Below are 14,608 nucleotides of genomic sequence, written 5' to 3' on the forward strand. Positions count from 1 at the left end.
CCCTCTCCCCCCCCCCCTTCTACGACAGAGAGGTTGACGAGGTTTCCGCGCTCGCTTGCTCCTTGATTGTAATCTATCCGGTTCATTTCGGGTGAACAACATGAGACGCTCAGGTTCGTGTTCCATCTTTCCATTTTCTTTTTTAATTTCGCTCAATTGTCGTTGAATTGTTTGGTTTAGATGTTTTGACGGTTGGTTTTGTAGTATTAGTATTGATTGCTTTGTTTCACTTTTAAAGTCTTTAAATTTGTTGAATTTTGTACTTTTTGAACTTATTTATGATCATGGATTTTTGCTGGTATAGATTAGGTTTGATTGGAGCTTCATGCTTTGCATCGAATTGAATTAAATTGGTTTTAGACAGAGCAGAATTCTGTTGAATTATAGGAATACTGGTAATTTAAATTAAGAAAGTCTAAAGTTTTGTCGAAATCCAAAATCCGAAAGTGGTTTAGTTGAATTAGTGAAAGTATTGGAATATTGTGTTGCATGAAAGGGTTAAAGGTTCTGAATTGTTGAAAAAAAATTAGATTATTAACAAGAAAAATCAATGAGTGAACAGAGTAGGCTTAAAGTTTCTGATTTGTGGAAAAGAAATATAAAAATTGGATCTGTTTAAAATTTCTTGGTTTTTATCTGAGAACCCTTCTTTGCTCTTTTCTTTTTAACATCTCCATCTTTGCACCCTCCTTTAGTTAAGAAGACGAAGATGGAAAAGTTATCGAGCAGCCCGAACTAATTGCCAATATCACATTCTATCAAACGTTTGCATTTTAGACAGGTTTCATCAACTCTTTAGTCTTGTGGCAAAACTTTCCATCTTTTCTTAACCATGATTAACAGTGTTGGAAAAATTAGGGTCTAATTGCTATAATAAATCACATAGAAAATCAAGAAATAATTCATGTAATTATATATCACAATAATGCATGCACATGAGTAACCAATGTTAAATGAACATGATATAATGGATTAGAAAAACCTGAAAATACAGTCGGGGCAAGTGTTGGACACTTTGTCCTTAAGACAAGTTTAGGGCAAGTGTTGGACACTTTGTCCTTAAGACAAGTTTACGCCCCACTACAGTGCTCATGGTTGATCGGCGCATGTCTCCCAAGATACAACGACCACGTCCTTGTAATAGTAGCACTCCAAATCACAAGGCTCCATGAACCACGATTGTGTTGAAAACTCTCTCATATGGACTCAATGAGACTCTCTAATATTTAATGCACTCTATGTATGATTATGTAAACAATGAAAAGTTATTTTCTGATTATAGGGGGCTTCCCTATTTATAGAATGTGAGATACCTCTTTGGAAAGCATGTGACTATTCATGAAGAGTCAAAAGTTGCAACTCTTCATTTCAGTAGACACATTTTTCTACCAAAAGGCTCCACTTCTAATTTCCGTTCAATTAATAAATTTAATATAATAATATTTTTTTATTAAATTTTCCAACAAACAGGGCCCAATGAGAATTGTGGGAAAATAATACTTACTTCAGCGATGGCTTTTTAGTAGTTGGAACACACGGAGGACATCTCAAATAGAGAGGCAAGGTTTCGAACCCCCTTCAGTATTTTCTACACCCCCACTTATGGGGTGCAGATGGGAAGAGAACCACCTAGGGTTCTCGAACGCTCAGTTAGCTGGTTTATGCTACACGTCCTTCAGGAGCTTTGTAAAATTTATCCTACTCAAGTTTTGGATACTCCCTGAACCACACATTACTTAATAAACCTTGCTTTAAGTTGAAATACATTTCGGATTTGGGGCTATCTGGTTTTGTTATTGCAATACTGCAGACATTAGTAGTTGTACAATGTGTTCTTCTAATGCTTTAAATAGTAACCTATTTGAATATTGCTTACACATTTTGTTGAGTTGGCGTTCCATATTATCTGTGCTTATAACTACTTTAATCTTAATCTGTTCAGCCATTAAAGCAGCTAATAAAGAGTTGGAACGTATTGATGCCGTCTTTATCTCATATGAAAATGCATCTTCTGGTTTGATTGAGTAAGTCTACTGCACAGAAACCTTGTCATAATTTGTGGATTTTGTTATTACTTTTGTTGCAGCTGTTCAAAATGTTATTACATTTTTCCTTGTCACGGATTTAGTGCATTTTCCAGATGGTAGTTGAGAATTTCTTGAGAATATAATTTTGATATCAGAATGAATAAAGTATTGGGGTTTGAACAGTTTGTCATCTCATTAATTTGTAGGGGCATCTTTTAGGGAGTGAATGGAAACGGATGGATCACCATCTTTGTAGTAACATAAGATCATTGTTGGTTATTCCCCTCATGGTGACATCTTATATTTAGGGAAGTGCACCCTTTTTACCTTCTACCTTTGATTTTCAATCTGATGGCCATAAATAAAGAGGGGTGTCTAAGAAGCTAAAAAGGGTGTGTGAAATTCACTTCCCTGTGATTATTATTCAACAGAAAGGGTTGTTATTGAATGACCCAATTCTCCCTGTCCAGAAAATCTGCAGGCACCAATAGAATTCCATTATGTTTTACATGTCTGGGTGTGTTTACTCGAAGAGATTTATATGTATATACATGGAGTCTTTGGCTTCAAAGGGGAATGGAGTCCTATTTTATGAAGCTATAGGAATAAGGAAAATATATACACATTCATGGACATGTGTCCATAAAGACAGATCTATATACTCTATACGAACATATATACACTCAGCTACATATATATATATATATACACACACACACAGATCAAATGACACTCGGGTTAAGTTGTCAAGCTTTACAGTGGTGAATAACCTTTTAAAGGATTACTTTGTTTGGGGGATGTAATTTTTTTTTTTTTTTTTGGGTCAAATGTAGTTACCGTGTGGATTTTATGCTCCAATAATGCTGACCACAATGTCAAATCCAAAGTCAATTCCATACTTAACCATTCGATCCTCGTTCTATTAGAAGTCGCGTATTTCTTGATATACTTTTCTAGCAAAAATTGAAACTTGATGTGGAACGTTCTTGTATTCATTACTCTAATGAACTATGTATACCAGATAAAGCATCGAAATCATTGTTTTTTTTCTTATAGAAGGGAGAAGAAAACTAGTATTGTTTTATAGCATTTCAATTAGAATCAAATTGTAATCATATTTGTATCTGTTAACTACATTGGAGAAGTAGCAGAGATGAACAATTGTAAAATCAAGAAATGAAGTTTTACAGAGAGAAGAGAAATGTGAGAAAGAAATGAATGAAGCTTTTGTATTAAACTCAATGAACTTACTTTACTATCTGTTTACAATAGCTATATATAGCTGACTAGAGGACTAACTAACTCTTTCAACTAACTATTACATCATCCAATCCTTTACAACTTTTTTGATGAGCTGGTAGTGATATATTCAACAGTACTCCACCTTAATAAAATTTTCCCATGGAGAAGCCATACTTTTTAAATGTACGCACACCTTTGTTAGGGGAATGTTTGATGTTCCCTTATGACTTATTAGTTATTTCGTGCTCTTTGAACAGCCCAGAGGGAATCGAACGTCTTTGTTCAGATTTGGAAGTTGACCATACCGATGTAAGGGTCTTGATGCTTGCCTGGTAAGTTCAGTTTGGAGTCATTTGGTCCTCACTTCGATATATCCTTGATTTGAATTGTCAAAGGTAATGGACTATGTATGATGTATGCCAGGAAAATGAAAGCTGAAAAACAAGGATACTTTACCTTGGTAAGCAGCACTTTCTCATCTGCATATCAAAGTACTTTTAAGTTCTTTTGTTTTTTGTCATGGAATTATCACTTACTCCATTTATCAATGTGTTCTATGGGTCCACAAGTTATTTCATTCATCTAGCATCTAACCTCTACCTTGTTAAATTGTTTTTGATAATTGGATTTTCTCTTAGTTTTGGACCTTCTCACGTTTTTTTTTTTCAAATGCCATGTGTCATTGTTTACCCCCAAAAAAAAAAAAGAAAAAAAAAAAAGAACTTTAATGCTTTTGTTTCGGAATTAAAGATGCAAAAAAAAAAGGAAAAAAAAAGTATAATTTCAAATTCATTAATGCCTTGGTTTTTGTGTAAAAATGACACATGGCACTTGTTAAAGTGGAAAGGTCCAAATGTAAAGGTTTGTCGTTGTTTTACATGTCTGGGTGTGTTTACTCGAAGAGATTTATATTTATATACATGGAGTCCTTGGCTTCAAAGGGGAACGGAGTCCTATTTTATGAAGCTATAGGAATAAGGAATAAGGAAAATATATACACATATGAGGACATGTGTCCATAAAGACAAATCCATATACTCTATACGAACATATATACACTCAGCTACATATACATACATATATATATATATATACACACACACACACAGATCAAATGACACTCGGGTTAAGTTGTCAAGCTTTACAGTAGTGAATAACCTTTTAAAGGATTACTTTGTCCGGGGGATATAGTCTGTTCCTTTTTTTTTTTTTTTTTTTGTCAAATTTAGTTACCGTGTGGATTTTATGCTCCAATAATGCTGACCACAATGTCAAATCCAAAGTCAAATCCATACTTAACCGTTTGATCCTTGTTCTATTAGAAGTCGCATATTTCTTGATATACTTTACTAGTATTTCTTGATATACTTTTCTAGTAAAAATTGAAACTTGATGTGGAACGTTCTTGTATTCATTACTCTAACCGTTCCATTTGTTTCATGACATTGCCGATCTCCTCGTTGATAGGAAGAGTGGCGAGTAGGTCTTAAAGGACTAAGGGTGGACAATGTAAATAAATTAAAGAAGGCACTTCCAGAGCTAGAGAAAGAGGTAGATTTTTAAAATTGCTTTCTTTTACTATGGCAATTTAATTGTTTAACCACATTGTCATGATTGAGGTCACAGAGATTCTGATCCTTTTACCTTTAATTATATTATGAATAGGTCGGGAGGCCATCAAACTTTGTGGATTTCTATTCCTATGCATTCGAATATTGTTTAACAGGTAACAAGCTCAATGTGTCTTTTATGGTTAAATCTTGTAACGCAATTGATTTTTCCTTTTGCTTTTACCTTTTCATATATGTATTAATATCAGCCATCTGTAATTTTCTTTTGTCATTTACAGAGGAGAAACAGAAGAGCATAGATATAGACAGCATATGCGAGTTATTAAATATTGTTTTAGGATCTCAATACCATTCGCAGGTTGACTTATTTACTCAGTATCTAAAGGTGAGTAGCTGATAAATATTGCTTTAGTAATGAACTGGTTTTCCGTTTAGTCGGGGAAGTGATTCTTAAATATGCGATTGTTCTAAATCTTTAGTGAAGATGATGGGGATCCTTTTCTCTCGATTTCTTCATATGTAGTAGTCCAATATCTTGTATCTATTGACATTGGCGTAACTACCACCTTCACTGAAAAGAGCTTTGTTTTCTAAACGCAGATCCAGAATGATTACAAAGTCATAAATATGGATCAATGGATGGGCTTTTACCGGTTTTGCAATGAGGTAATCTTACGCGTTGGTCGCTTATTTGAACTCCTGCTTTGTTTCTTTTCGTTTTCCTTATTGACTACTATATCGCATGCCTGTCCACATATTCACTAGTAGTCACATCTTATTTCTTAAATGCTTCTCTGCCTTCATGATATGTTAGCTAACATTTTATCGTTACAATCCTTTGCACAGATAAGTTTTCCAGACATTAGCAACTACGACCCTAAACTTGCATGGCCTTTGATCCTTGACAATTTTGTTGACTGGATACTGTTGGAAGCACACTCGCGAAAATACTCGACAAACATTGCCTAGAGGGGCACAATTTCCCATCATGGTATCGTAATGTCAAGATTCTCCTAACATTAGAGAAGATTGTTTGCGTACTAGACAAAGCTCCACCTCACATACCTCTTGTCCCTTCGGCCACTGAGGATGAACGTGCTAAGTTTGACAAGCACATTGAGGATGACACACAAGCCAAGTGCTATCTGTTGGCTTCCATGAATGAGGAGCTACAGAGACAGCACGAGGGCATGGACAGTTCATTTTCCATAATACTCCATCTTACGGAGTTATATGGTGAAGGGACGCGCAACCGTCGCTTTAGCACTGTCTGTGAACTTGTGAAGACCAAGATGGTCAAGGGGGCTCCAGTGCATCTACATGCACTGAAGATGATAGGATTCATTGAACAACTGGAGAACCTAGGTACTCCACTTGACGGGGAATTGGCCCAGGACTTTATATTGGCTTCTCTTTCTGATTCATTCTCACAGTTCGTAATGAACTACAATATGAATAAAATGGATAGTACTCTCTCTGAGTTACTAAACATGTTAGTAACTGCTGAGAAAACTATGATGAAAGAGAACGTTGTAGGGACTTCTGCAGTAGCCTACAACAAGCCATCCTCTTCCAAGTCTAAGCCGCAAGGCAAAGGCAAAGGGAAGGAGAAGAAGTCACCCACTCTTAAGCCGAAAGGAGGAGTGAAGAAAAAGAAGGCAATGGAGCCCAAGGGGGCTTGCCACCACTGTGGAAAGGAGGGGCATTGGAAGAGGAATTGCAGGTTATACCTTGCAACTCTTAAGGACAAGCCACAAGGTATGGTTTATGTTCTTATCTTCAATTCTAATTGTTAGATCTTCTAAATATTTATATTTGATATAAAATGCTAATCACTTGTATAAATGTATAAACGTGGAGTATACGGGTTGAGGACATTGTGTAGTAGCTTTAAAACCTTTCAAGCTCATTTGTTTCACTCTTCACTAAGATGATGTCTTGTTATTAAGTGACTAAAATCTTTAAACATTTTATTGATTTAGACACTTCATTCTTGGTTTAATCACTAACACACTTGACATTTTAAAACAATTTTAAGAATGTCCAATTAATTGTTCAAAACTACTAATTGAATCAAGAGTGATCTTGATTATTGTGGTTTAAGTGATAACCATATAAGAAACGTTTTTCTTATTTCTAATATCATTATAATCATGTATCTCAACTAGGATACAACAAGACAATATTCAATTCTTAACATTACTTTAAGGAAATATTTTATTTATTAGAAGGCATTCATCACATTACATTAATATGATAACACAAACATTCACAATGTTTAACTTAAAAGGAATTATCTCTAAACATTTAGAGACTTATTTAAGTACCTTCAAACATTTAGGCATTAATAGTGGTCTTCCATCATATGAAGCCACATAATAAGTTCTTAACATAATAAGAAAGTTTAAAGACAATCTTTAAATGCCTAAACAAACTTCCCAAGTAGTAAGCAAAAAACATGGTGACCGAACCCTTCTATTTAGAAGATCTAACAATTAGAATTGAAGATAAGAACATAAACCATACCTTGTGGCTTGTCCTTAAGAGTTGCAAGGTATAACCTGCAATTCCTCTTCCAATGCCCCTCCTTTCCACAGTGGTGGCAAGCCCCCTTGGGCTCCATTGCCTTCTTTTTCTTCACTCCTCCTTTTGGCTTAAGAGTGGGTGACGTCTTCTCCTTCCCTTTGCCTTTGCCTTGCGACTTAGACTTGGAAGAGGATGGCTTGTTGTAGGCTACTGCAGAAGTCCCTACAACGTTCTCTTTCATCATAGTTTTCTCAACAGTTACTAACATGTTTAGTAACTCAGAGAGAGTACCATCCATTTTATTCATATTGTAGTTCATTACGAATTGTGAGAATGAATCAGAAAGAGAAGCCAATATAAAGTCCTGGGCCAATTCCCCGTTAAGTGGAGTACCTAGGTTCTCCAGTTGTTCAATGAATCCTATCATCTTCAGTGCATGTAGATGCACTGGAGCCCCCTTGACCATCTTGGTCTTCACAAGTTCACAGACAGTGCTAAAGCGACGGTTGCGCGTCCCTTCACCATATAACTCCGTAAGATGGAGTATTATGGAAAATGCACTGTCCATGCCCTCGTGCTGTCTCTGTAGCTCCTCATTCATGGAAGCCAACAGATAGCACTTGGCTTGTGTGTCATCCTCAATGTGCTTGTCAAACTTAGCACGTTCATCCTCAGTGGCCGAAGGGCCAAGAGGCAAGTGAGGTAGAGCTTTGTCTAGTACGTAAACAATCTTCTCTAATGTTAGGAGAATCTTGACATTACGATACCATGATGGGAAATTGTGCCCCTCTAGGCAATGTTTGTCGAGTATTTTTGCGAGTGTGCTTCCAACCATATCTAAATACATAAACAATAAAATAAATTAGTTTGATTGTTGATTAAGTCACACGATTCGGGTCTTTGAACCGAATGACACCACCCACCATTTTTGGCAAATTCCATATCCCTCAAGATGGAATCCGGGAGATTTCAAAGAAAGCTCCTAGCAGGTTATAGGAGGCTCACTATTACCAAGCCCACCTCACGATGATACGATGTCGGCTAGCAAAAATAATAATGAGAGGGTATACTTACCCATTCACAACAACCTCTTGTGATTACCTATCTTATTGGCCTCTAGAGAATAATGCCTCACGATGATACGATGTTGGCACCATTTCTTCTTAGTTAAGTTCTTACCCACCATGCCGGTTTAGATAGGGGTCCAAATATAACCTCACGATGATACGATGTTGGTTACACTTGGTGCCTACTTTCACCATATCAAATGTTTTTAAATAGACTCCTCCTGAGTATAAGCATGCACTTTGTACTCCCCCATGATAGGGTGAAGGCAGTGTACAAGTCATAAACGATTGGAGCCTACCATGGTGGAAGGCCACGAAAAAAGTGTTCAAAGCACTCTTACGCTTTCAACTTAATATTGTATTTGATTGAGGAATTTTAAGGTCTCATCAATTTTATTTATTTAAACACATTCATATAAATTGTGCCCTATTATAACTACTAGTCCAAAGTTTAATGAAATTAGTAGCATACAATATCCCCACTATTCGTTTTCATAAAACAAATCAATATCAAAACATTTTTCAAAATATTGGAGATACATATAACTACTAATTGTATTCATTATAGTTTAGTAGCGTATGATACTCCCACTATTTGTTTTGAGAAAAAACAAATCAATATCAAAAACGAATTTTTCAAATATTGGAAGTAACTACTACTACTACGGTTTTTGCATTCCCTTGAAATTGGACTTTATAGTTATCTTAGGCTCTTGGATGACCATGGACTTATTGATTAATTCAACAACGAGCCAACATTGTTGAATAAGATCTTGGGGAGGTTGTGTCAATTTAATTACGTGCTTTCAATTCAATTAAAACATTTTTGATTGAGCCATTAGAAATGAAAGACAATGATTCATTGCTAATTAGGGGTTGGACCCATTTAATCTTTTTATCTCATGTCAAAACCCTCTTTTAAATATGTCTCCTTACCAATAGTTAAAGAAACTCTAGTCTAGTACTAGAGGGAATCAACTAACTAAAAGAGATTAAGAAGTAATAAGAATTACAAACCGATTTGTACAAATTCCTACAAATTACACATACTAAGAGGGAGAGATAGATTAATGTCAAACATGATAAGGTCCAATTGAAATAGAAATTAAAACACATTCCCAAGGTTCAAACAATTTGAGTTTAGCGCTTTATTCTCGTAGCTCAATTATCGTTTAAGGCATAAGTCCATAGTCACCCATTTTCTAATTACTTAATCACATTAAATGATTAAATGGAATGCAACATAATCAATTAGATTTAGTGCATATGGGCATAATTAAATGATGAGTTTAAACATTAAACAAAATTAAAATCAAACATTTCAATTTTTAAATAGTAGGGGTCTAAATGCAAATATGAAAAAGTTAGGGGTCAAACCATAAATACTAAAAGTAATACCAAACTTTTCATGATTACATAAGGACCCTCAAGTGGGAAAAACACTTGAGTTGGCCGGCCATATGAAGGGGGAGGTGGGTAGGTCTCACCCACCTTGCATTATTTCAACATAAAGAAGAAAAAGAATTCAAATTATGCTTGCACTTGATTTTGCTTTAAGGAAATTAGGGAAAAAGTTTTAAAATATCCTAAAGAAGTCTAGGATTGAAAAAACCTTTTGTAATAAATATTGATGATAAGAATATCATCCAAATCCATAAAACAATTTATGAACTTAAATAAAACTATTTTCAAAAAACAAAACCATGAACACTAAGAACATAACCAAGAACTTCAAGAACACATTTTTCTAGCTTCAAAGTGTGTGTGTGAGGTTCAAAACAAAACACAAACACATAGCCAAAAAATCCCCTTTTGCCGTGCCCTCCCTATGATTCAAAACCCCAAAATTTGTTCTAAACTCACTCTTCATTCATGTATCCAAAACACCTTTTGCATACATATCTTTTTCAACTATTGATTCACAATTTTACAACATTTGAAAAAACAAAAGATAAACATACTTTGAATGAAGAACTAATATGTCAAACATAAAATTAATACCCATATGCATAAAATCCAAAAGGACACATCAAATATAAACCTTTGGCTCTGATACCACTTGAAGGGAAAATATGAGATTTATGTGAGATTTCTATTGACTAGCATGCATATACAATTCAAAATTTATATACGAAAACAACGGAAGCATGTCATCAATTAATATCAAAGCTCTAGTCATGAAAATCCCCTTCAAGATTCATAGGTTTATTTATGATGCATCAAAAACAATTTATTGAAGAACAAAGTTTAGGAGTAGTTTTATACCTCTTGATCTAGATCTTAGACCAAGGATGGACCACCTCCAAGCTCTTTGCTCCTTGAACTCCTTGAGCCTAGCCTCCCTCCTTGCCTTCTCCACTTTGTTGAGAATGAGTGCTCCTAGGTTCTCTTCAAGTTTCCAAAATTGAAAACCTCTAAAGATCCTCACCCACTAGTGTAGTAAGAAGGATGAAGGAATAACCAAAGGGGTGATAAAATGATTAGCTAAAATCCCCCAATGGTGGCCGGCCTTTTGAGTGTTAGAGAGAGTTATTTTCTTTTCTCTTTTGTTGTTTTGAACACACAAAAAACCCCTAATGAAACTTTCACTATAAAGTTCCTTTTATTACATAAAGAAACAAGTCAACAATTGACCTTCTCTCTCCCTCTCTTTGGCCGGCCTTCTTTGTGTTGTTTGGGCTTTGGGCTTTTATTATTTCAAGTCATCCAATGCTTGAATAAAAGCCCAATGGGTTTAGGCCCAATGGGCCCAATTAAACCCGAACATTTCTTTAAGCCCAAAACGATCTTTTATCGCTTTTATGATTTCTTTAGACTTTCTAAATTAATCACAACACTTAATTAATCCAACTAATTATTTCCATCATCCATTAGTTACTCACTACAAGAGTGTATTGGTGAACAATCTTTTAGGTTCTAATTAGCAAGGCAGTGAGGTGATTGGCACCAATCCAATTGATTATATTTAATCCAACCACTTAGTGAATTAAAACTTACTTTTAATTCACCTTCTTCTTTAATGACTACATTTAATCATCTAGAAGAACTTACAAGCCATGAGTGACATCTAAACATATATCATGGCTACCCAAGCTAATGTAGAAGTTTATTCGGAGAACCTATTCAATTGGAATTACAATGTAATTCGATCCTTCTCTAAAACAATACTCTCAATCACATCACTAGGGTATGGATATACTATGTCAAACCCCTAATGTGATTATGCTTTCTTATATGATTCAATTGAGTCGCATAGGAACGTTTTCCTTTATTACGCTCGAGACTTCGGCCGAAGATTCCCGAATCATATCTCAGAGTATTCTTCCTCTCATAACGAGGATCAGAGATTCCTTGTTGATCATTCACATGCCTACATGTTTAGATACCTTAACCCCAACAATGCCGTGGACACTCCAATGGAATGTCGGTTGACATGATCAAAGATCAAGGACCTAACCATTAGACATCTATGATGTCTCAGGTCAAAGGATTACTTACATTATTCCAACCTTCAGAGTTACTTGCTTGACATGTGAGTAGACCTCCATGTAAGTACTCTCGTTCGATTGTGTTCAGTGAACTCATTCCCTTAATGAGCACCTACATACTTGTCTTAGTGTCACTACACGAATGGGATGAGACTTTCCATCCTTCCATTTGAAGCAGTCATAGTATGTACCGGTCTATTGATAGGAGCATATTCATGCGACTTAAATGGCTTGTTCTCGTACATTTACGTTATGTTTCTCTAGTTATTTTAGTCCTTTATGCTTCTTTTGTGTGTTTTCAGGTTCTAAGGGCAAGGTATGCAAAAGGATGCCTTTTGGAGCCTTTTGGAGCAAATTAGAGATTGAAATGGATATCATATGCTTGGAGCCAATAGGATGGACGAAATTAAAGACTTGAAGTAGGAAAGTTAAATCCTCAAAGACCTCATGTTTAAGCATCATTGAAGACTCCTACGCATTTTAGAACACAAAAACAACATTCCTTGCAACCTTAGGACATTGTCGTGTGTTTCCTTGTGTCTCCCTTCCTTGCCATGTAAGGAAGGGCTTTGTTCCCTATTTTAAACACTTAAAACATTCACTTATCATATCATTCACTTATCATATCATTCACTTATCAAACCATTCACTTATCACTTCCATTCACTTATCACTTATCACTTCCATTCACTTATCACTTATCACTCACCACATATCATTCATTTATCACTTAACATATCATTCACTTATCACTTAACATATCATTCACTTATCACTTAACATATCATTCACTTATCACTTAACATATCATACACTTATCACTTATCATAATCATTCACTTATTCTTTCATCATTCAACCACCAATTCAACACATGTATCTTCAAACATATCAACCCTACAAGCACATGCTCCCCCTAATCCATTGCCGTGTCTTCCTCAACCATTTCAGCCACATTCTTCCACATGGTTTTAAATGCTTAATTGTGAACTAGTATATGGTGACTATGATTAAGAATGTACTTAAGTGTGAAGATGACTAAAATCTGTGGGAATGATGATTTTTAACGTGTCATGTGCATTGGAAATCCCTAAGACGGTTGTAGGAAGGTTTAGGTTGTGTTTTACTTGTTTTGTTTCGTTTGGTTTTGTTTTGTTTTTCTTTCTGTTTTGCTCGAGGACTAGCAAAAGATAAGTGTGGGGGTATTTGATAGGAGCATATTCATGCGACTTAAATGGCTTGTTCTCGTGCATTTACGTTATGTTTCTCTAGTTATTTTAGTCCTTTATGCTTCTTTTGTGTGTTTTCAGGTTCTAAGGGCAAGGTATGCAAAAGGATGCCTTTTGGAGCCTTTTGGAGCAAATTAGAGATTGGAATGGATATCATATGCTTGGAGCCAAGAGGATGGACGAAATTAAAGACTTGAAGTAGGAAAGTTAAATCCTAAAAGACCTCATGTTTAAGCATCATTGAAGACTCCTACGCATTTTAGAACACAAAAACAACATTCCTTGCAACCTTAGGACATTGTCGTGTGTTTCCTTGTGTCTCCCTTCCTTGCCATGCAAGGAAGGGCTTTGTTCCCTATTTTAAACACTTAAAGCATTCACTTATCATATCATTCACTTATCATATCATTCACTTATCAAACCATTCACTTATCACTTATCACTTCCATTCACTTATCACTCACCACATATCATTCATTTATCACTTAACATATCATTCACTTATCACTTATCATATCATTCATTTATCACTTAACATATCATTCACTTATCACTTAACATATCATTCACTTATCACTTAACATATCATACACTTATCATAATCATTCACTTATCACTTATCATAATCATTCACTTATTCTTTCATCATTCAACCACCAATTCAACACATGCATCTTCAAACATATCAACCCTACAAGCACATGCTCCCCCTAATCCATTGCCGTGCCTTCCTCAACCATTTCAGCCACATTCTTCCACTTTGCCTTTCATCATTGCACCACAAATCAATCAACACATGCATTCCCTTCACATTCACCCACATGCACATTTAATCATTCATTTCCCAACTCAATACCGTGCATTTCACTCTCATTTCCAGCATGCATTCACATGCATTTTCAGCACCTACACACCTACATTCCACATGCATAACCAACCTAGTGTCACTCCCATTCATTCCCTTTAATCATTCAGCCACCATCATACATTTATTCTCTTCCCAAACACATACACAACCTGCCATCATTCCAGAAAAACATCCCATGTCGTGGCCTTCATTCCCATTTCCAGTTTTTCCCTTTACATTTCACATGCATTCCATACTTTTCCTAGCTGTTTTCCATCATTATTTCAGCCATCATTCACTCTTTAATCCACATGCATTCACACACACTTCACACAAACAACATTCACATGCTTTCACAAGCTTTTCCCAACAAACAAATCAGCCAACACATGCACCAAAACCTTCAATGCCGTGGGTTCCCTTGGCTTTCCAGCATTCCCCTTGTGCAATTCCAGCTTTCCACCCACTTTCCTAGCTGTTTTTCACATGCATTGCAGCCACATTCTCACCCATTCTCTCCCTATATAAACCACACACACTTCATTCATTTGTCATTCATTCACTCCCCACTCCATCTCCATTTCTCACACCACAACTAACACAAACACTTCC

General features: G+C 35.7%; 3 protein-coding genes across 3 annotated transcripts; 2 read left to right on the forward strand and 1 right to left on the reverse strand.

Moving 5' to 3' along the window:
- On the forward strand, nt 1–5,963 carry LOC137740274 (uncharacterized). The gene is made up of 9 exons (XM_068480126.1): nt 1–113; nt 1,943–2,024; nt 3,527–3,601; nt 3,693–3,729; nt 4,737–4,820; nt 4,935–4,995; nt 5,119–5,225; nt 5,441–5,506; nt 5,687–5,963. Exons 1-9 carry the CDS (start codon nt 101–103, stop codon nt 5,807–5,809), a joined length of 648 nt encoding a protein of 215 aa, XP_068336227.1. The 5' UTR covers nt 1–100; the 3' UTR covers nt 5,810–5,963.
- Nucleotides 5,964–5,997: 34 nt separating this feature from the next.
- LOC137740666 (uncharacterized) lies at nt 5,998–6,636 on the forward strand. Its single transcript, XM_068480503.1, has one exon. The coding sequence runs from the start codon at nt 5,998–6,000 to the stop codon at nt 6,634–6,636; it is 639 nt and encodes a 212-aa protein (XP_068336604.1).
- A 692-nt stretch (nt 6,637–7,328) lies between these two features.
- On the reverse strand, nt 7,329–8,201 carry LOC137740667 (uncharacterized). Its single transcript, XM_068480504.1, has one exon. It carries the CDS (start codon nt 8,199–8,201, stop codon nt 7,329–7,331), a length of 873 nt encoding a protein of 290 aa, XP_068336605.1.
- Between the last annotated feature and the right edge of the window lie 6,407 nt (nt 8,202–14,608).

This window comes from Pyrus communis, chromosome 7 (assembly GCF_963583255.1).
Source record: "Pyrus communis chromosome 7, drPyrComm1.1, whole genome shotgun sequence".
NCBI classification, from domain to species: Eukaryota; Viridiplantae; Streptophyta; class Magnoliopsida; order Rosales; family Rosaceae; genus Pyrus; species Pyrus communis.